Source organism: Salvelinus sp. IW2-2015, linkage group LG22 (genome assembly GCF_002910315.2).
Source record: "Salvelinus sp. IW2-2015 linkage group LG22, ASM291031v2, whole genome shotgun sequence".
Lineage (NCBI taxonomy): Eukaryota > Metazoa > Chordata > Actinopteri > Salmoniformes > Salmonidae > Salvelinus > Salvelinus sp. IW2-2015.
Window position 1 is genome coordinate 10,113,177 of NC_036862.1, and position 24,335 is coordinate 10,137,511.

Genomic DNA, 24,335 nt, shown 5'->3' on the forward strand with positions numbered 1-24,335 from the left:
GGAACACAACACAGAACCACACCCACTCCACAGCCTCTGTAGTAGACTACCTACTTTATCACTAACCATTTCCCAGGCCTGAAACCAATTCATACGGAATTAAGTTTGCTCAATTAGCTAGGTCATTTTCAAAATTGGAATTAAAATGTTTAGCCCATTTCTGCAATTAATACAAAACGACTCACCCCATCAAGATAAACTAAGAGGTTATCATGAGCTTTTTTGCATGGCGACGAAATGTGCAAAGTGATAAATTGATAGTGAAATACAAATGGCATTTAAGAACCTACATTACTATGATCATTCTGAATAGGATGTTTTGATGTAGAAAAAAACTTCACGTAAAATGTACTAATAGGGTCAGTTTAAGGAGCGCCCTCAAATATCAGTCTAGTTTCTTCACCAGGGAGTATGTATCAGTGGTGTAAAGTACTTAAGTAAAAATACTTTAAAGTACTACTTAAGTAGCTTTTGGAGGTATCTGTACTTTACTATTTATATATATATATATATTATTATTATTATTATTTTTTCTCCCCTTTTCTCCCCAATTTTCGTGGTATCCAATCGCTAGTAATTACTATCTTGTCTCATCGCTACAACTCCCGTACCGGCTCGGGAGAGACGAAGGTCGAAAGCCACGCGTCCTCCGAAGCACAACCCAACCAAGCCGCACTGCTTCTTAACACAGCGCGCCTCCAACCCGGAAGCCAGCCGCACCAATGTGTCGGAGGAAACACCGTGCACCTGGCCCCCTTGGTTAGCGCGCACTGCGCCCGGCCCGCCACAGGAGTCGCTGGAGCGCGATGAGACAAGGATATCCCTACCGGCCAAACCCTCCCTAACCCGGACGACGCTAGCCCAATTGTGCGTCGCCCCACGGACCTCCCGGTCGCGGCCGGCTGCGACAGAGCGCGAACCCAGAGACTCTGGTGGCGCAGCTAGCACTGCGATGCAGTGCCCTAGACCACTGCGCCACCCGGGTGGCTACTATTTATATTTTTGACTACTTTTACTTTTACTTCACTACATTCCTTAAGAAAATAGTGTACTTTTTACTCTATGCATTTTACCTGACACCCAAAAGTACTCATTACATTTTAAATGCTTAGCAGAACAGGAAAATGGTCCAATTCACACACTTATCAACAGAACATCCCTGGTCATCCCTACTGCCTCTGATCTGGCGGACTCATTAAACACAAATGCTTCATTAGGGAAATTATGTCTGAATGTTGGTGTGACCCTGGCTATTCGTAAATGTAAAAAATAAGAAAATGGTGACGTCTGGTTTGCTTAATAGAAGGAATTTGAAATGATTTATATTTTACTTTTGATACTTAAGTATATTTAAAACCAAATACTTCTAGACTAACTCAAGTAGTATTTTACTGGGTGACTTTTTTTACTTGAGTCATTTTCTATTACGGTATCTTTACTTTTACTCAAGTATGACAATTGGGTACTTTTTCCACCACTGGTATGTATCATGGTCACTTCTGCCCTCTAGAGGTAAGAAAAACTCCAGCCCTGTCCTCTCCAATCTCTAGTAAAACATGCAGATGGGAGTGAGTTGACAAACTGTTGACATTAAGAAAAAGCACATACCTTTTACCTAGGGCACTTTTAATTGTCTACTGTTTAACCATCTTCATTTATCTATGTACTCATTTATAAATGTATTATGTTTTAGTCATTATGTGAGGCACTTTGCACTGCATTGTACAGAATTTGCTTTATAAAGAGACATTCAGCAATCAAAAAAAAGTACCAGTATATTTTATTTAGTAAATGCATTCAGTAGTTAATACAGAGGACGCACTGTTGACATCATCCATCTCTCTGCTGCATTTCAAGTAGAACAACAAAGCCCACAATAAGCCACTGAACATTTACATTCAACATGGAAGAGATAAGTGTTCGGTATTAGTGTAAATCATGAAAAATAATGGTCATGTCATCCATGTCACGTTTAAGATTTAAATTGTAAGTAAAACATGTTGCACTACATATTTTATTCATTCATTAAATTTACTTTATTATATCTTGATTTAAAAAGGCAATTTTGCCATTGAATATAGGCGTACAAAATAACATCTCACAGGTAAAAGAGTGCATAGTATAGCAGATCGTTCATTAACTAAAGCAAAGGTCACAAAAGGTTTTAAAACCACATTCAGGTGGGGTTTCCTGGACACACATTGACGTGCCTAATCCTGGACTAAAAAGCATTTTAAAAGTGGAGATTCTCCATTGAGTTTGTGTTTAACTCCAGGATTAGAATTAATCTGTGATGGGAGACTGCCCGTCAAAATTTCAGCCTTTTAAATAAACAAAAGTAAATGACAGCAGCAGAAATTCACTACGATCTGAAAAAGTCAAGCTCAGTCTAAATCACTCACTAAAACGTCAAACCCTGGCCTAAACACCTCTCGGGTGGTCAATTTATCTAAGTAATTAGTACAGTGGCTATTCGGACAAAAAGCCATAATTAACAAATTAACACTTTCCCATTGTATATGAATACATCCCTTGACAAATCAGCAGATGCAGGCATTCTGGGTCAGTGATATTTAGAATGGAAAGTGACAGTGGAGTAAGGCGACAGTGGCTCCATGGCGTTCTGCAGGAGCAGGAGGGGGGGGGCTCCCTCCTTATGGTGCGGTGGCCACTTTGGGGAGCTCTTCCTCGGGCAGCTGTTCCTCAGACAGCTGCTCGTAGGGGAGCAGGTCCTCCTTGTCGCTGAGGAGGCGGTGGTCACGCTGCAGCCTGGAGCGCCGGATGGTGATGAGGATCAGACCCACCAGGATCAGGGCTGAAATCACTGCCAGCGTAGCCACCAGGAAGAACGCTGGAGGGCAAGGAAGAACGCATTTATTTATTGAGTACACTCCCCTACGTATTTATTTGGACAGTGAAGCTAAAACTTTTAATTTGGCTCTATACTCCAGGATTTTGGATCAAATGTTTTATATGAGGCAATAGTACAGATATTTTATTTGAGGGTATTTTCATAAATACCCCTTTTACCACTTAGAAATTAAAGCACTTTATGCATCTAGTCCTCCCATTTGAAGGTGCTATAAGTATTTGGACAAATTGAGAAGAAAAAAAATATATATCACATTTAAAAACCACTTTACTCAGTACTCTGTTGAAGCACCTTTGGCAGTGATTACAGCCTTGAGTCTTCTTGGGTATGACGCTACAAGCTTGGCACACCTGTATTTGGGGAGTTTCTCCCATTCTTCTCTGCAGATCCTCTCAAGCTCTGTCAGGTTGGATGGGGAGCGTTGCTGCACAGCTATTTTTAGGTCTCCCCAGAGATGTTCGATCGGTTTCAAGTCCGGGCTCTGGCTGGGCCACTCAAGGACATTGAGACTTGTCCCGAAGCCACTCCTGCACTGTCTTGGCTGTGTGCTTAGGGTCGTTGTCCTGTTGGAAGGTGAACCAGTCTGAGGTCCTGGGCGCTCTGGAGCGTGTTTTCATCAAGGATCTCTGTACTTTGCTCCGTTCATCTGTGCCTCGATCCTGAATAGTCTCCCAGTCCCTGCCGCTGAAAAACATCCCCACAGCAAGATGCTGCCACCACCATGCTTCACCGTAGGGATGGTGCCAGGTTTCCTCCAGACGTGACGATTGGCATTCAGGCCAAAGAGTTCAATCTTGGTTTCATCAGACCAGAGAATCTTGCAGGCTGTCATGTGCCTTTAACTGAGGAGTGGCTTCCGTCTGGCCACTCTACCATAAAGGCCTGATTGGTGGAGTGCTGCAGAGATTGTTGTCCTTCTGGAAGGTTCTCCCATCTCCACAGAGGAACTCCGGGCTGTCAGAGTGACCATCGGATTCTTGGTCACTTCCCTGACCAAAACCCTTCTCCCCCGATTGCTCAGTTTGGTCGGGCGGCCAGCTCTAGGAAGCATTGGTGGTTCCAAACTTCTTCCGTTTAAGAATGATGGAGGCCACTGTGTTCTAAGGGACCTTCAAATGCTGCAGAAATGTTTTGGTAACCTTCCTTAGATCTGTGCCTCGACACAATCCTGTCTCGGAGCTCTACGGACAATTCCTTCGACCTCATTGCTTGGTTTTTGCTCCGACATGCACTGTCAACTGTGGGACCTTATATAGACAGGCGTGTGTGCGCGCCTTTCCAAATCATGTCCAATCAATTGAATTTACTCCAGGTGGACTCCAATCAAGTTGTAGAAACATCTCAAGGATGATCAATGGAAACAGGATGCACACAAGCTCAATTTTGAGTCTCATAGCAAAGGGTCTGAATACTTATGTAAATAAATAAAATAAATATGTATACATCTGCAAAAATCTCCCCCCAAAACATTTTTGCTTTGTCATTATGGGGTATCGTGTGTAGCTTGCTGAGGATATATTTTTTTAAATCCATTATAGAATAAGGCTGTAACGTTACAAAATGTGGAAAAAGTCAAGGGATCTGAATAGTTTCCGAAGTATGTATGTATGAAAATAACCTCAAAAAGGTGACATTCTGTCTGTACTGGCGCTGAAACATTTGATCTCAAATCCAAAAGTTGGAGCGTCACTGTCCAAATAAATACGTAGGGGAGTATACAGTGAGTGTACAAAACATTATGAACACCAGCACTTTCCACTGACCAGGTGAAAGCTGTGATCCCTTATTGGACATTAAATCTACTTCAAAATCAGTGTAGATGAAGTAGAGGAGACAGGTTAAAGAAGGATTTTTAAGCCTCGAGACAATTGCGAAATGGCTTGTGTGTATGCCATTCAGAGGCTGAATGGGCAAGACAAAGGATTTAAGTGCCTTGAAGAAGGTATGGTAGTAGGTGCCAGGCGCACCGTTTGAGTATCAAGAACTGAAGCACTGCTGGGTTTTTCCTCAACAGTTTCCCTTCTGTATCAAGAACGGTTCCAAAGGCCGACCAGCCAACTTGACAACTATGAGAAGCATTAGCGTCAACATGGGCCAGCATCCCTGTAGAGCACTTGACACCTTGTAGAGTCCATGCCCTGACGAATTGAGGCAAAAGAAAGGTGTTCCTAATGGTCTTCTACACAGTATATTCTCAGTGAATGTATCGGTTGTTTGTTATCGCTCTTTGGTTTCACATCACGTGGTGTTGTCTATAAGTGTCTAATTTTATCAATGAGACCAACTCAGTGGCTTGTGGTTAGTGTCCGCACCCTCAGATTGAAAGGTTTGGAGTTGGATCCCCGGCCGGGTCATACCAAAGACCGTACAAATGGGGCCTGAGGCACTCAGCATTAAGTAGACAGATTGGTGGTAATGCCCTGCGATAGACTAGCGTTCTGTCCGGGGGTTGTACTTGTACCTCAAGCTGCAGAAACAGGAGATGGGCTCCTGCTCCTATGAGCCATTCTGACTCGCACAAGCCAAGTTCATATACACCCCCCCCCAGAAAATGTGAATCCCAAACCTCTTTAGAGACTCTCCTGAAGTTGTATTCAGAACTGTTAAGTGCTGCTATATCACACCCGGTAGAACACAACCCTTTAAACCTCCCAGCCAGCCTAGAACTTAAGGAAGGTTAGCTTACCTGGTGTCATGCGGTTACGGCCATTGTGTTTCCCATGCTCACCTGTGAAAAGGATGGAATCGGAAAAGAGAAAAATATATATCACTACATCCACTTCATCCTTGCCTCACGTGAACATCCTTCCAAATGTCTTCTTGTTGACTTGACTATTGAAAGTCTGAAGACCATGAATATTCAATTTGGTGTTGGAATGGGAGCGCAGGCATTGAACGCTCACATTTCATTGTCTCCAAGTAGGAAAGGTGAATTCCTCTCCCAGTGCCTGGTGTAAAGCATACTGAACTCTAGGATTTTGCATGTGCTTAGCTCCATCCCATTTATTTTATCCTGAAAAGCTCCCCGGTCTTTGCCAATGTCAAGCATACCCATACCATGATGCAGCCACCACCGTGCTTCAAAATAAGGCGGCAGTTACTCAGTGACGTGTTCTGTTGGATTTTCCCCAAACATAAGGCTTTGTATTTAGGCAAAAAAACTTTGTTCCTTTGCTGTTTTTTGCAGTATTACTTTAATGCATGTTTTAGAATATTCATATTCTTTTCAGTCTGTTATTTAAGCGATTATTGTGGTTTAGTGCCTAGCGATTAACTGATATGTCGGTTATTTTGTTTTTTTAAAATAATTGAACAATGTTTCAATTATTATAATTCCATTTAGCCAAACTCGGCTAGACGAACCGAACAGGTGTGCTTACATACTTCCTTAAAAGACCTTCGCTTGAAAAACTTGTAAAAAAAGCAGCAATAGTACTGTTTGTCCATTTTGAGACTGTAGTCACTTCTTCCAAGTCAGAATTAATCAAAGACTATTCAAAAAAAATCTGTCATTCATTTTGACGTTGCCGAGATTTTAGTCACGCAATTTTACATCTAACCAAGATGTTTGGTGCAGTATTTTTGAATGAAAAGATGTGCATGAAAACGAGTCGTCTCTCGTTGAATGACAACGAAGACTTTATTGAAGAACCTCTGCTGTTGACCAAATCACCGACGAAAGGGTGTTAACTTGGTCTCCAAACTTCAGCTTACCTCCAGAAAAGAAATGTGCCCCAACACCCGAAAAAACCCTCACCGAAGTCCAAAACGTTGCAAAATGTCATAATACTGCACAAACTCTTCTGAATTGTTTCGGGAGGTGGGAAGCATAGGGACGCCTCAACTCCGTCATGGTTAGCTGGACAAAGCCTATGTGGAAATAAATTTAGTTTTGAGATAAACGCCAAAAATAAGGTCTGTTGTAAACACAAGTTTAGGAGAATTTATACGTTTTGTTCTATGAGATAATCGTCATCAGCTAATGTCGCTGTGAATTTCTCATAATTCATAAAATGTCACGTTAACCTATGGATATTATGTCATAGAACAAAACGTATAAAGATCTCCTAAGCCGGTGTTAACCTCAGACCTTATTTTTGGAGTTTATCCCTAAACCCTATTCTTTCCCTATAGGAATGGCTGAACGAACCAGAGATAACTCATTTCCGGGTTTTAGGACTATTAAGCTGCAGTTGCTCTAGATATAAATATGATCATGCACGAACTGTGCAATGTTTTCAACAGGCCAATGTTCTACAAAATGATCACGTGTTCTGTGATAAACTAACTACAATGACCATAATCCATTGCTACTTGTCCGTTCTGTTTCTTTTACGCCTGCTATGTAAGAGACAAGAATGTGGGGATCGAGAGGGGATACATAGAGAGCAGTCGCTTCGCAAAGTATTGGTATTCAGCAGTTATGAATGTATGCTTATTTACTTTGAAGAATTACTAAAATAGTGACGTTGTCAAGACAGCAGCTCTATAGAGAAGAGATGACTTGGAATTAAATAAAGTCATCGAATAAAACAAATGTAATTCACACGACTATTTTAATGAAATATTTGTTGTGTATAACTGACGGTTAATAAGTGATAAGCAGTCATGGGAAGTCACTACCACCATAAGACGTTTGTTAATTGTTTTATTCCGTGTTACAGAATTCAACCACATAATGCAGAGTGCATTTAATGTAAAAAAAAAAAAAATTACGTGATTATTAAAAATAAAAAAATATCGAACCATCCTCAAAAAGCACTAATCATTCAGCACGATCGTGGAGTAACTACAATGTTGTTGATCCATCCTCAGTTGTCTCCCTTCACAGCCATCGAACCCTGTAGCTGTTTTAAAAATCACCAATGGCCTCATGGCGACATTTCCTTCCTACCCTGCAGCTCAGTTCGGAAAGACTACTGATTCTGTTGTGTCTGGATGGCTTTAATACATCCTCCACAGCATCATTATTAACTTGACCATGCTTAAAGAGACATTACATTTGTTATTGTTACCAGTCACTGCCCTTCTTTATGACGCTATTGAAAAGCTCCCTGGTCTGTGTGTGTGTATGGGGGACAGAGGAAGGGTTAGTCATAAAACAAAATCATGTCGACCCTTATTATTTCACACAGAGTGAGTCCATGTAGCTTATTATGTGATTTGTTAAGCCAAATGTTACTCCTTAACTAATGTAGGCTTGCCTAAACAAAGGGGTAAATATTTATATTAATTTGTAAACATTTGTCGAATTTTCTTTTCATTTTGACATTATGAAGTATTTTGTGTAGGTCAATGACAAACACAATGAAATCCATTTCAATCACTTTTCACGCAACAAAATGTGAAATATTCCAAGGGGGATTTTGAACTCTGTGAGAAGGCTGAAGCTAACTTAAATCACTCCCATAACCACACAATTTATATTATCATCCCATTTATCATATCGCTGAAATGCAGTCCATCCTTACCGTCCTCTCCAGTGCACCGGGCCATGCATTCGTCCAGTGTGCGGTAACGGTTGCTGTTTCCTTTGCAGCCACCGTAGATGAAATGCTGGCAGGAGCTAGTGCTGTGGTCAAAGTAGAACATAGTGAAGGCAGCACGGCAAGGGCCCGAGTCCGAGGCCACCACGCAAGCATCTGTGGAGGAGAGGAGGAGCAGGGGACAATCAGAACTGATCTCAAACCTGATAACCTCAACTTGTGAAAAAGGCAATCACATCAGGAAGGACATGTTTGAGACTGATCCCAGAACAGCTAACTACACTGTGCAGGGGGAATGGTTTACACTGAAACGCAACATAAAAAGGAGCTAGCCAAAAGCCATACTGCAGAAATATATGTCCTCTATCCAGTTACCTTTATATTCAATGCGCTTGTCATCTGTAGCTTTGTTTGCACCAGACCCTTTCCTTCCCTTAGAGCCAGGGACGACGGTCACTGGAAAGATTAAAAATAAGTCAATGTCAGAGGGGGAGGGGTTGCTGGGTGGGGAGGCTGTTGGCGTTGGTGGGGGGTGAGTAGTGTCAGGTAATAATGGGAGGAGGTGAGAGAGGGGGAGGTTGAAGAGCACCTGTGCAGGTGGCGAGGCACGTCTCGGCGGTATCATAGTTGTTCTTGTTGCCAAGGCAGCCTCCGTAGGTGAAGGGCTGGCAGGCGCCGGTGGAGCTGTCGTAGTAGTAGTGGCGATAGGAGGCGCGGCACGGCCCCGTTTCTGGACTGGCCTGGCACAGCTCTAATTGGACAGGAGAAAAAGTTTGAAGGTCAGCACCACTAAAACAGGAAGTGACAGATTAAGAGAGAATAGGAAGGAGAGAGAGCATATCATTCACTAAACAGTTATCAATTTAAATTTACAGGGAAGGAAAGACAACAGGAATAAAAAGAAACAGGAGTGAGAAAAATAGACAACTTGCCGATAAAGTCATCTGATGTCATCTTGGGAAGGAGATCCTCAGAACTGGCAGGATCCTCAGAACTGGCAGAATCCTCAGAACTGGCAGCTAGGGACCCATTTTAACGTTAGTCAAAAATGTTTGAATTACAGTGATCCCACACTACACTGTCACCATGGATACAGTATGTTGACCTGTGCTGTAAAAATCACATGCTTCCCAGCCAGTGTACTTGAATAGGCCAGCACTTCTACTTTTGGCATAGGAAAATAATCTCAGCGAATCAGAGATCAGCTTCCCTGTTATTAACCAATGATGCAATGTGTCAAGACAAATTTATTTAGCTAATCTTTGTAGTAACAAAATGCACATATTCAGGATTCAGAGCATGCCTAGGAGTTAGGGCTGGACGATATAACTTTGTTTTTGCACAATATTCCAAATGCCTGTATCACAAGAACCTGTTTTTTTTTTCATTTTAATTTATGTCCACTTGTTCTCATGTTGTCTTTTTGGTCTTATCCTTCCTAGCTGTCTAAGTACCAGGATGTTGTCTCTGGGTTTTAATCTGAATTTAGAGAACTGAATTTGAAAACTGAATCTGAGAAGTTGAAGATATGAAACTTTGATAAACTTGAAATTATAGTTTGTAAACTTGATAAAAACAAATGCAATGTCTACCATATTGAAACTGTATGTATGTATGTATGTATGTATGTATGTATGTATGTATGTATGTATGTATGTATGTATGTATGTATGTATGTATGTATGTATGTATGTATGCATGCATACAGTGCATTCGGAAAGTATTCAGCCCCCTCTAACTTTTTCCACGTTACATCACAGCCTTATTCTAAAATGTATCAAATACATTTTTTCCCCTCATTAATCTACACACACACACACACACACACACACACACAATACCGCATAATGCCAAAGCGAAAAAAGGGTTTATAGAAATGTTTACAAACACAGAAGTGGCTTCCAGACGAAAGCCACTCCTCAGTAAAAGCACCTAAAGACTCTCAGACCATGAGAAACAAGATTTGCTGGTCTGATGAAACCAAGATTGAACTCTTTGGCCTGAGTGCCAAGCTTCACGTCTGGAGGAAACCTGGCACCAACCCTACAATGAAGCACGGTGGTGGCAGCATCATGCTGTGGGGATGTTTTTCAGCGGCAGGGATTGGGAGACTAGTCAGAATCGAGGGACAGATGAACAGAGCAAAGTACAGAGAGATCCTTGCTGAAAACCTGCTCCAGAGCACTCAGGACCTGACTGGGGCGAAGGTTCACCTTCCAACAGGACAACGACCCTAAGCACACAGCCAAGACAACGCAGGAGTGGCTTCGGGACAAGTCTCTGAATGTCCTTGAGTGGCCCAGCCAGAGCCTGGACTTGAACATGCTCGAACATCTCTGGAGAGACCTGAAAATAGCTGTGCAGCAATCCAATCTGACAGAGCTTGAGAGGATCTGCAGAGAAGACTGGGACAAACTCGCCAAATACAGGTGTGTCAAGCTTGTAGCGTCATACCCAAGAAGACTCGAGGCTGTAATTGCTGCTAAAAAGGTGCTTCAACAAAGTACTGAGTAAAGAGTCTGAATACTTATGTAAATGTGATATGTTTTTTTATTTGTTGAGTTTGGGTTTTCACTTTGTCATTATGTGGTATTGTGTGTAGATTGATAAGGGAAAAATCTATTTAATCCATTTCAGAATTAGACTAACATAACAAAATGTGGAAAAAGGGGTCTGAATACTTTCCAAATGCACTGTACCTTGAATCGACCATTAGTCAGGAAAAAAATATGATTTTAAGGCCATATCGCCCAGCCCTACTTGGAGCAGAGCCTTCAGAAAGTATTACATTTTGGGGGGGGCTCTAACCAGAAGAGAAAGAGTGGGAGGCCCCGGTGCACAACTGAACAAGAGGACAAGTACATTAGGGTCTAGTTTGAGAAACAGACGCCTCAAGTCCTGAACTGGCAGCTTCATTAAATAGTACCCGCAAATCACCAGTCTCAACGTCAACAGTGAAGAGGCAACTCCGGGATGCTGGCCTTCTAGGCAGAGTTCCTCTGTCCAGTATCTGTTCTTTTGCCCATCTTAATCTTTTATTGGCCAGTCTGAGATATGGCTTTTTCTTTGCAACTCTGCCTAGAAGGCCAGCATCCCGGAGTCGCCTCTTCACTGTTGACGTTGAGACTGGTGATTTGCGGGTACTATTTAATGAAGCTGCCAGTTCAGGACTTGAGGCGTCTGTAGTTCTTCAATTCAAACCACAGGTTCTCAAATGGGATTCAAACACAGAGACGGCCATTGCAAAATGTTTATTTTGTGGTCAATTAACAATTTTCATGCGCGCTTGGGGGTTATTGTCTTGCTGGAATATCCACTTGCGGCCAAGCTTCAGTCCACGAGCAACCAGATTTTGGGCTAAAATGTCCTGGTACTAGGTAAAGTTCATGATGCCATTGACCTTAACAAATGGACCAGTGGAAGCAAGACCCACCACTATATTTTACAGTAGGTATGGGGTTATTTTCTTCTCATGCATCCTTATTGACACTGACAATATCACCGGTTTCAATCCGAGTGCCAATGCCGTTTAACAGACTCCAGGCGTTCACATTTGTTGGATGACATGAAAAGAGCTCTTTGACCACGCAGACTGTACTCTACTGTACTCTACTTTGATGTCCAAACTTATTAAAACGTCTACAATTGGTTCAGATTTGGTCCGGTCCAACCAAATTTTGTCTTGTTTGGGGGCGGAGCTCATTAAAATAATAGCCAGTGTATAGAATAAGACCCAAATATGCAAAAAAATGGATATTGCAGATTTGTACCTTTGTTTACTTATTTAGGATGCGTCACTATGAAGAGAATTACATTCATATCCATAATTGTGCATTTATGTGTAGTACAGCTCAAGGACCGATGATGAAATTCCGTTACCGTAAATAAATCCAACTTATTTACTGTAGTTCATTAACCAAAAGACACTCCATTCTTCCTGCAGACATCTTTCAATCTTGTTTTCAGATCACATACATATTTTTTTTCATATATATTTGAATACGCTAGATCCTTTGGCAAGACATTTTCACTAGAGTTACCCATCTCCTTTCTCACTCCCATCTACTAGTCCAATAAGAATTTGGAAAACACAATGACAGAAGGCTCACATGACCCAAAGGAACCAGAGAAGACGTTCATTGGATGGTCGTGGAAGTAAGCCTGAGCTACAATAGACACAGCACAGATATGATCCGATATATACATATTAGCTCCAACCGCAAGAGCCTGACCATGAGCAGTTGATCCCGAGGTGAGACTTTGTAGAGTACGGCTCAAGCCAACCCTTGTGAAAAATGCAGTTCATCTCATCGTATAGAGGTCGCTTAACCGGTTTGGTATAGGGTAATCATAACACTAGCTATGCACATGACAAACACTCTACACCTCAAAAAGGATGATGTAAAACTAACTAGCTTAGTAGTTGAGACTCACATTAAATGGTTCTGGTTCTGTTTTATTGTTCCAACTGAGCCTTTAAAAATGACCTATGAGTTAATTGTGGCAGTCCTGGTGAGAGCTTGATGGTTTTTGCGACTGCACTTGAAGAAACTTCTTGAAATTTTCCAGATTGACTGACCTTCATGTCTTAAAGTAATGATGGACTGTTGTTTCTCTTTGCTTATTTGAGCTGTTCTTGCCATAATATGGACTTGGTCTTTTACCAAATAGGGCAATCTTCTGTATACCACCCCACCTTGTCACAATACAACTGATTGGCTCAAACAAATTAAGAAGAAAATTCATTCCACAAATTAACAAGGCACACCTGTTAATTGAAATGCATGCCAGGTGACTACCTCATGAGGGTGGTTGAGAGAATGCCAAGAGTGTGCAAAGCTGTCATCAAGGGTGGCTACTTTGAAGAATCTCAAATATATTTTGATTTGTTTACTACATGATTCCATATGTGTTATTTCATAGATTTGATGTCTTCACTATTATTCTGCAATGTAGAAAATAGTAAAAATAAACAAAACCCTAGAATTAGTAAATGTGTCCAAACATTTGACTGGTATTGTACACATAATACCCCATAATGACAAGGTGAGAACAGGTTGACATTTTTGCAAATGTATATAAAAATATATATATAAAAATAATCAATGCACCGATATTACATTTTTGGCCGATACCGAAAGTCGATATTTTCCTTGGCTAAAAAAAACGATACCAATATTAAAAAATTTAGCGGCCTATTAAGCATTCTAGTACAGGTAAATAGTTAACACACACACACACACAGCAGTCTAAGTCAATGCATCTCAGTGCAAGAGGCGTCACTACAGTCCCTGGTTCGAAGTCAGGCTGTATCACATCTGGGTGTGATTGGGAGTCCCATATGACTGCGCATAATTGATCCAGCGTCGTCCGGGTTTGGCCGTCATTGTAAATAAAAATGCTCTTAACTGACCTGCCTAGTTAAATAAAAAGGTTACACACACAAAAGCTATTTTGTTGACATTTACATATGGCCCCATTACCAGTAAAACATAATCAAAAACCTATTTCTATGGAACGCCGTTTGGGTCTTTGCGTGTCAAAAAAGATACACGTTAAATAAGCTTGTTGACCAATCAGGACCTGAATAGGACTACATGTCACATAATTTAACACGTTCATAAATTTTTTACGTATTTATTACACTATCACTCGTATTTCATATGTCACACCGATTCATCCACACGTATGCTATGATGCTGGTAAAGATGCAAACAATGTTCTTCCCCAAAAACATAGCAAACGACAATCTGTTAAGGTAGCTATTGTTAGCTAGCTAACTATATAGCCAGGTGTCATCATCTAAAATAACCCTAATTTATAAGACGGTTCTTATTTTATTAATGGTGGTCGAACCCATCTATGTGAAGCTAGACACAATAAGAATTAGCCACAATAGTGAACTTTGCGGTTAGCCTTCGAAATAAAAGTATGTCATTGACAGTGATGCAAATGAATACAAATAGTAGAATTATGCCATAATTGAATAGATCATGCTAAACGAGGTTGGAATGTTATATAAAAATCAACAAATAACAATTTGTTAATCTGACAAATTTGGTGAAATCACACTGGAAATATTATACTTTAGAATTGCATTGTGGGCAAACTTATTTCACTGTACAGCCTTACCTACAGTATGGTTTGTGGATCGATGACATGGGGTATCAGTCTACTCAGTGACACCCAGAGAACATTAGCGCCGTAGCTCTTATTGCGGGACTCTGAAACAACTGAATTGAGCCACATTTATTGTCAACCTATGTGTATTTAACACTATTCCTGAGGAAAACAATACTGCGTGGATTTTTGAGTCTGATTACTCTGAGGAGGACATTGGGAAAAAAGATAGTGTATTGAGTATACTGTTACTCCATTTCATTGACCCCCAATCCTTAGGTAAAGCTGTGCAGTGCAATATGAATGTCAATACACACAATAGACTGACTGGGGAGGTGATTTCACAGTCACAGTCCCGCGATAAGAGCTATAACGCTAATATTTGCGTCAACTCTTCACAGTTGGGTTCTGTGGGTGTCACGGAGTAAACTAATAGCCCATTTCATTGCTTCACATTCCAACCTTGTTTACCATTATCTAGTCTAAATAAGGTATGTTTCCACCAATTGTAACCTTCTGCATTACTTTCAAATATGCACTTTTATTTTGAAGGCAAACTGCAAATTCCACTATTGTGCCTAATCCTTATTGTGGCTAGCTTCACAACTCATAACACAGTCCGGTCGAGCTTCACTAGCCAGATGAAGCTAGCTGGCTGCTTATAACTTTAGCTTTGGGGAACAGGGTTAAGTAGCTGGCTAGCTATTTATTTTCATGAACTGAAGTTCAATTTCAATCGGCGAACAGCAAATCATTGCTAAGAATAACAAAAATGACTGCAGTTTCTACTGGTCATTGTTTTCAGGCCTGTTGTATTGTTGCTAGCTAGGTACCAAGCTAAAGCTAGCTAGCTACCCCAGAAGTTGTGGTCGAACAAATAATGGTTTATTACCAACGCGGTATTGTAAACACATCGTTCGTGGCCGGTGTTAGAATACTTTTTTGTACAGCTTTGACAGTGCTACTGATAGTAGTGGTGGCAGTTGGCTTGCAGGTTCAAATTCAGAACACACAACATTCTATAATAGAACTTTTTTGACATGTCAAATTAAAAGCTTATTTAACGCGTCAATAGTGTTATTGTCAAATAGTGTTATTTGACGTGTATCTATCTTTTTTGACACGCAGACCCAAAAGGTGTTACATTGTATGCCGTGAAGCTAATAACAGTGACGCTATTACTGTGTTAACTCCGGTAGGGCAACATCTGAAAAATAGCACCCTTGGTAGCGTGTACTGGTGCTCGACCAGTCACGAACGCCATCATCACCCACGACAGAACGGTTGATTGTCAAGGGCAATTAATTCCATCATCTTGGTGTTAATGGATTTCGCCTTTGAGTTGTCTCGCAGAAATGTTCTTACTCTTTCAAATGACTGCTCGACTTGTTGACTGCCTGATGCCCACAGCAGACATTGTGGGCTAGGTTAGTGCTGTATTTTTCATGCCGTTATTACATCATGTACCTACGTTATATAGGTATGGATGTCAGCTTTGACATCGGTTTTGCACATCGGCATTAAAGTAGACGTCGGGCAGATACAGATGTACGCATCTTTACCTAATATTGTCCGATTCCGATATGTTCACCGATATATCGTGCATCCCTAATTCAAACCGTTTGCTATGAGACTCAAGATTGAGCTCAGGTGCATCCTGTTTCCATCGATCATCCTTGAGATGTTTCTACAACTTGATTGGAGTCCACCTGTGGTAAATTCAATTGATTGGACATCATTTGGAAAGGCACATGTATGTATGTATGCATGTATAAATAAAATGGTCCCACAGTTGACAGTGCATGTCAGAGCAAAAACCAAGCCATGAGGTTGAAGGAATTGTCCATAGATCTCCAATACAGGATTATGTCGAGGCACAGATCTGGGGATGGGTAACAAAACATTTCTGCAGCAGTAAAGGTCCCCAAGAAGACAGTGGCCTCCATCATTCTTTGCCACCTGGCCAAACTGAGCAATCAGGGGAGAAGGGCCTTGGTCAGGGAGGTGACCAAGAACCAAATGGTCACTGATAGAGATCAGAGTTCCTCTGTGGAGATGGGAGAACCTTCCAGAAGGACAACCATCTCTGCAGCACTCCACCAATCAGGCCTTTATGGTAGAGTGGCCAGACGGAAGCCACTCAGTAAAAGGCATGACAGCCCGCTTGGAGTTTGCCAAAAGGCACCTAAAGGACTCTCAGACCATGAGAAACAAGATTCTCTGGTCTGATGAAACCAAGATTAAAAACTCTTTGGCCTGAATGCCAAGCGTCACATCTGGAGGAAACATGGTACCATCCCTACGGTGAAGAATGGTGGTGGCAGCATCATGTTGTGGGGATGTTTTTCAGCAGCAGGGACTGGGAGACTATTCAGGACCAAGGGAAATATGAACGGAGCAAAGTACAGAGAGATCTGATGAAAACCTGCTCTAGATCGTTTACCTTCCTACCGGTTTTTGCTTTGTCATTATGGGGTATTGTCTGTAGATTGAGTGGAAGAAAAAAAACTGTTCAATCCATTTTAAATTAAGGCTGTAATGTAACAAATTGTGGATAAAGTGAATGGTCTGAATAGTTTTGGAATGCACTGTATATTAATGTAAGACAGATCCAGCTTCTGTTCCCTGTTTAAGTTTTTGGTTAATAGCCTATAATAATAATAATCCTCCTCCATTTTCCTTGATCTCCTTATTGTTATTACTTTTATGATCATGTCATTATCATTAGTAAGCTTAGTATAGCAGCCTTGTATAACCACCATCGACCTGTAGGCCTAAGAGCACATCCTGTTTTAGTTTTAATACCATAACTTACTCAGGCCTATATTGCAATACTTATATAGGCTACTGTACCAATCATTTATTCGTTCATGTCATCACGAGTCATTCATGATGTGAAATGCAATCAAGCATTGTAGTTTTAAAATAAAACAAAGCGACCTTTGAATAATTAGCGTAAAAAATAAATAGGCCTAAACCGTTCCATTTCGGAAATTGCATTAATGAATGAATGAGACTGTTTAGTCTTCGCTGTAATGAAGGCTTTACTAGAAACTCTGGCACGCTTATCATTTATTTGGTGTTTTTTTACATTATTCCAAACAGTCAGAAAGATTATTTTGTAATCTAACACCTGTTTGGCACACATAGGCCTAATATGCACACAGAGCTTGCTCCATACCATATTTTCCACAACTAAACAAATTTATTCCACACATGACTTCCCCTTTACCTCCTGCACAACTAGTAAACATTCCCCCATTTCAAGTTTGTCACGCCCTCTGCAGCCATTTTGCTGTAAAGTGTTAGTGTTCAGATTTTTTATTTTAACCAATTTATTGATGTGATTATGATATGCTATATGTCCTATTGGTCACGTAAATGCAACACCTAAACGTGTCATGTAAAGAGGGCAAGGGTTGAGGGAATGTTTTTCCCTAAACAAATTAGGAATTTCGGGAATGTAACTTTTCAGTCAGAAATGGCTGTAATTTTGTTGCAGCTTCAGCAACACGCACAGCGCTATACATTGACGTTCTGTGGCGGTCGCTGCAGCAGGGAGGAGAGAGACAACGGGTGCTAGTCACACAGTCTCTCGCTGTCTTTTTAAAAATGTTCTGAGCCAGACGGCACAATCAAATCAATTGCGGTTGGACTGCCTTTAGTCATGTGTGTCTTCATTATTTTGTCAAACAGTTCCCTTAAAGCATCAGAAAAGCTCAATGCATATACAGTAGATGATTTGATGCAAATACATAGGATGTCTATATATGGAAAAATACATGGTTAAACATTTCGAGTGGTCGAAAGAACAGACAACACATTATTATTATTTTTTTTGTCGGGGACAGCCATAAATTCTATTTTCAGTAGCCTACTCATAAAGTAGGAAACAGACATGAGTTGGACTAGAAGCCTGCTGGACTGATGTGAAGCACTTAAGGATGAACTCCACCAGGACCCTAGTGGAGTGAGTGTGTCTGAACACAAGCCACAGATGAATTTTGGCACGTCTCCCTGTCCCTCCATGGGGTGCACTGTGGTGGAGGTTTCTGTGGTTTGGAGTGGGACACTTTGTTGAACAGTAGATTACCACTTCAAGAGGCGTAATGCTCTGTGTATGACCACTGACAAGGCTTGTGACCTTAAGGAGAAGATTCTATTTTGACCATTTTTTTTAAAGGACAACAGTATATGCAGTAAACTGCCATAGTGATGCACGTTAGAACTTTGCACGTTCCAAGCTAACAGAACTACACTTGAGACTCAAATTTAATTCACTTTAAATTGTAGACCGAATGTTGTCCCACATCCCAAACATGCTCAATGAGTGACAAGTCTAGTGAGTATGCAGGCCATGGAGGAACTGGGACATTTTTTAGCTACCAGGAACTGTGTACAGATCCAAATTGTGTTCGTTGTCCGTAGCTTATGCCTGCCCATACCGTAACCCCACCACGGGGCACTCTGTTAACAATGTTGACATCAGTAAACCGGTCGTCCACACGACGCCATACAGTCTGAGACATCTGTAGCATTGTGTTGTATGATAAAACTGCACATTTAGAGTGTCTTTTTATTGTCCACAGCACAAGGTACACCTGTGGCATCATGCCATTTAAACAGCTTCTTGGTACGCCACACCTGTCAGGTGGATGGATTATCTTGGCAGAGGAGAAATGCTCACTAACAGGGATATAAAGAAAAGTGTACAAAATGAGAGAAATGGAAAATTTCTGGGATATTTTATTTCAGCTCATGAAACCAACACTTTACATGTTGCGTTTATATTTTTGTTCAGTGTACAAGATGCACTATCGAAATTTGGTTGTGCATCAGCAGGTTTTCTATTGTTATGTCAGTCACTCAATTAGCCGATGAGTTCCGATTTTTTGGGGCCCCACCCCCATCAAAGTTGCCCATCCCTGCCCTACAGCAAAGCAACAACAATAGAACCACTACCGAATGCTGTGAAAAAGACAAGGGAATTCACTAAGCAGTAGAGCCTGCTGAAAAAGGTGTTGACAAAATCATTCTGTGTTTTGGCAGTTTGAGTTGAAACAAAACACGTACTGCCAAATCCAGTTCAGGAGTTAGGACTTTGGGAGATTAAATGCACATTAAATAATGATCAACAATACACAAGTTGGGGCAGGGGGAAATGTAAGATGTAGAGGGAAAAAATGATATTGGTTGGCCTAATTACCAAGAAAACATACTTAACCCTAACATGGCCTGTCTTTTAACCCGGGGCATTTACACAGTGACAGAATTACACTGACTCAGATTTTTCACTGACTGTTTTTAAAATAAAAAATAAAAATTTTTTTTTAAACCATTGACTTCAAACTATGCACAACGATTACTTTGAACAATTTACAAAGTAAATTTTAACATTTTAAAAACTGTGCAGATGCAAAGTTGGGTAACAGAATTACAGTAAGAGAGACCTCGTTTTTATTCTGTTACCAAACTTTGCATCTGCACAGTTATTCCCAGTAAATGTTTTTTAAAATGTTTAAATTTACTGCGTAAATTGTTCAGTCGTCGTCATTGTGCATAGAGTTGTATGGAAGGAACCCACTACCCTGGGCATGCAGAACTTATCTGTGGGAAGAGGAAAGAGCCGACGATAGTTTAACACTGAAGCTGGTCACGATGATCAGCTCAATTCACAAGGAAACATTGCTTAACTTCTTTATGATAGGGGGCAGCATTTTCACTTTTGGATGAATTGCGTGTCCATAGTGAACTGCTTCCTACTCTGTCCCAGATGCTAATATATACGTATTATTATTACTATTGGATATAAAACACTCTGAAGTTTCTAAAACTGTTTGAATGATGTCTGTGAGTATAACAGAACTCATATGGCAGGCAAAAACCTGAGAAAAAAAATCCAAACAGGAAGTGAGAATTCTGAGACTGGTCAATGTTCAACTCATCGCCGATTCAATTCCCTGTAAGATATGGATCTGTTTGCACTTCCTACGCCTTTCGCTAGATGTCAACAGTCTGTAGAACGTGGAATGAAGCTTATGCTGTGTTGTGGGGCCGGATGGGAGGGGAATGAGTCAGTGGTCTGGTCACGCGCTTTCCTCATGATATCGCCTTGCGCTCCATAACTTGAACAGACATGAAGGAATGCTCCGGTTGGAACGTTATTGGATATATATGATAACAACATCCTGAAGATTGATTCTCTACTTAATTTGACCAGTTTATTCGACCTGTTATATAACTTTTTGAAGTTTTCGTCCGAGTTCGCCTGCATTTGCGCGAGCGTTTGACAATGTGCACTAAACATGCTAGCAAAAGTAGCTACTTAGACATAAGTAATGGACATTATCGAACAAAACAACGATTTATTGTGGAACTAGGATTCCTGGGAGTGCATTTTGATGAAGATGATCAAAGGTAAGGGAATATTTATGATGTAATTTCGTATTTCTGTTGACTCCAACATGGCGGAGAAATGTTGTTATGTTTGAGCGCCGTCTCAGATTATTGCATAGTGTGCTTTTTACGTAACGTTTTTTTGAAATCTGACACAGCAGTTGCATTAAGAACAAGTGTATCTTTAATTATATGTAAAACATGTATCTTTCATCAAGGTTTATGATGAGTATTTCTGTTATTTGACGTGGCTCTCTGCAATTTCTCAGGATATTTTGGAGGCATTTCTGAACATGGCGCCAATGTAAACCGAGATTTGTGGATATAAATATGCACATTATCGAACAAAACATAAATGCATTGTGTAACATGATGTCCTATGAGTGTCATCTGATGAAGATCATCAAAGGTTAGTGATTCATTTTATCTCCATTTCTGCTTTTTGTGACTACTATCTTTTGCTGGGAAAATGGCTGTTTTTCTGTGGCTATGTACTGAACTAACATAATCGTTTGGTGTGCTTTCGCCATGAATACTTTTTGAAATCAGACATGTTGGCTGGATTCACAACATGTGTAGCTTTAATTTGGTGTCTTTCATGTGTGATTTCATGAAAGATTGATTTTTATAGTAATATATTTCAATTTGGCGCTGCATTTTTTTCTGGCTTTTGGTCAAGTGTGACACTACCGTCCCACATATCCCAGGGAAGTTAAATGCTTAAAAAGTGCAATTTTTATAGTCAAAGAGTAGTAAATCGTGAACTTCATTGGTCAAGATGAAAATATGATTAACAACAATACACAATAATATAAGTATAAATAAAATGTACGATGAGGGCCTAGCTGCCAAAGGAAAAAAAAAATCACCTTTCTAGGAGGGGAGTTAGTAGGTCTGCTGTAGGTCTCTCAAGCTTTTATTTACCTATGATTTACATACCGAGTGAAACCATGAGAGCTGGAATGGACAAACAAAACAGGACAAAAAGAGCTGACCCCCGAGTCTCTCCACACCTATGGAGCAGGGTGGACACATAGGACGGTCAAAACCACAATGTGGTTCATAGCATTTCAAATGAGAGACAATGTGTATTGTAGGCATGTTTGTGTGTCCCAGCACACATTATTATAGACATGTATATTCTGGGACATTATTTGCATTCAGCACGACTTTATTACAGGTCAGAAAAACATTCCATCCGATTACACAAATCAATCCTGTTGTGCACATGCAAACCTGGTTGACTGGTTGGCCCAGTCTCTTACGGCGTTCAAAACAACTGCGAAGTGGGAACTCGGAAATCTCCCCGACTTCCGAGCGTTCAAGACAACTGGGAACTCGGAAAAAAGACCTCCGAAGGGGAAAAATCGTTTCATGCTCATCAAACTCGGGAACTCGGGCCACTTTCTAAACTAGAGCTCCGAATTTCGTCATAATTTGACCTCGTTTTCCGAGTTCCCAGTTGTCTTGAAAGCAACATATGTCCCCATGAAAGCTCACCTATCAGGAAGTAAGTGTGCGTGCCAGAGAAATTGGGTGGAGTTGCTACACACAACAACTTCCTGTAAACTCCAATGGGAGTCAATACCCCAGGCACAGAAAAAAAAACCACTCTTTCCTAATTGTTCCACTTTGGAAAACGCACCTGGCCTGGCTACGAATGTATGACTGTATGCAAAGCAGTGCATGGCGTATGTGAGATGCACACACAGCACCATTGATCGATCTAGAAATAATGAGAATGAAATCCAGAAGAATGAGCACAGGTCGCTACTAGGATAATGTGTATGGGAAGAATCAAATAGAGAAAAGACTGTATAAACTTGAGTGGTGGTCCACAAGTCATTTTCTCACTTAAACTGACTGAGGCGCTAAAGTCCAGGTCATATTGAATTACTAGAGTGCATAACGTACTCTATGACTCCTTAGGTAAAAAAGGATTGCAAAACCAGGACAGAGCTGGGGAATGGTCCTCTGCCACATGACCCTAATTTATAAGCCATATTGCCCCCCCCCTCAAAAAAAAAATAGGCTATTGTCAAAGGGCTGATATAGCCTAGGCTAACCCAACGTTAACGTTACTTGGCTAAAGCAGTCCCTAGAAGTGCCAATGACGCACCTGAATTTCCATTGTCCTAAAGAGCAATATGCATACCTGGTGAGTTGACTTCCCTGGGGACAACAGCTTCACTAAGACCGTCAACTTCGACTTTTGTAGTCTTGGGCTGAGTCTTTTTGCGGTAGACCTTGAACTGTGTATCGAACTGTAACACGCAGACGTCCTTTCCATCTTTCATGCAGCTGACGAGAAAACACTCCGATGTTCCATCCGCTGGGGTTCCAATCAAAGCGAGCTGACAGTCCTGGTTGCCGCAGCACGCATCCTGACACCCCTTGCTGTCTGATATCTCTGGCAGGTGAGCCAAATGTCTGGCTCCAGCTTCAAGGGATTTTGGGTCAAGACCTTGGTCGGGGTTGGTGTCCACATCCCAAGCGCATCCTTGTTTCTCTTCGTCGAACTGACCGCGGACCAGTACCGCCCGCAGTAGGAACAGTACACCATAGCTCCACACCTGTTTCATTGTTTTTTTCCCCCCGTGAAAGCCTTCGCCCAGGTAAATAATCGTCTTCCAAATAAGCTTTTCTTGATCGAAGTAGCAATTTCTCTTAGGCTATAAGAAGTAAGTTAAACTACTTCCCTGTTGAAGCGACTTCCCTTTGTCTTGAATACACCGTAGCCGAGGTGCTCTTTTCCCCGCCCACGGAATAATGAACAAGGCCACGTTCAGTCACCAAACGTTTTCGAACGTTGCAGATATAAATGTTGTGAATAGTCAACGTGATTCCTCAACCTGGTCTCAGAGCATTCCGTATTATTCTGTACGTAAATTCAATACAAGTATATTATGTTTCGTATGGTATGTATTCATTTTTGGATTTCCAACATCCATGTCGTATGATATGTTACGTATTACAATTCAAATGATATGTTATGCATTTTCTAAAAGTACAATATGTTATGAATTTGCTAAACGTGATATGTTACGAATTCTAATCTGTTGTGGCTAATGTTAGCTAGCTGGCTAATGTTGGCCAGGGGTTAAGGTTATGAGTTAGGTTAGGGGAAGGGTTAGCTAAAATGATTAAGGTTAGGGGAAGGGTTAGCTAACATGCTAAGTAGTTACAAAGTAGCTACAAAGTAGTCATAGTAATTTGAGTGTCCCGGATTGACATTTACTATGTTACGTCTAGAGACCAGGCTAGATTCCTAATGACCTAGAGAGGATTATTTGTTCATATTTCTATCTGAATGTTCCAACCCGTTCCGTCCTGCTGAAGCGCCCCAAGGGTCCTTATGGGCGTGACGTCAGGTTGAACTTTTTCAAAATGTCCCTCTTCTGTGTTCTTTTGCGTGACATTCAGGCGTATCAGATATTTACTTAGCCATTGTTAGGCCTTCG

General features: G+C 41.0%; 1 protein-coding gene across 2 annotated transcripts; it reads right to left on the minus strand.

The window, feature by feature from the left end:
* Positions 1 to 1,763: 1,763 nt before the first annotated feature.
* Positions 1,764 to 23,651, minus strand: LOC111949422 (kunitz-type protease inhibitor 2). Of its 2 annotated transcripts, none has more exons than XM_023966570.2 (7): positions 23,030 to 23,651; positions 9,291 to 9,359; positions 8,948 to 9,109; positions 8,734 to 8,814; positions 8,344 to 8,514; positions 5,559 to 5,600; positions 1,764 to 2,851 (listed from the first exon to the last, which is right to left on the minus strand). In XM_023966570.2, exons 1-7 carry the CDS (start codon positions 23,454 to 23,456, stop codon positions 2,655 to 2,657), a joined length of 1,149 nt encoding a protein of 382 aa, XP_023822338.1. In that variant the 5' UTR covers positions 23,457 to 23,651; the 3' UTR covers positions 1,764 to 2,654. The 2 variants fall into 2 exon arrangements, with proteins under 2 accessions (XP_023822338.1, XP_023822337.1); XM_023966569.2 differs by having other exon boundaries at positions 9,291 to 9,377.
* Between the last annotated feature and the right edge of the window lie 684 nt (positions 23,652 to 24,335).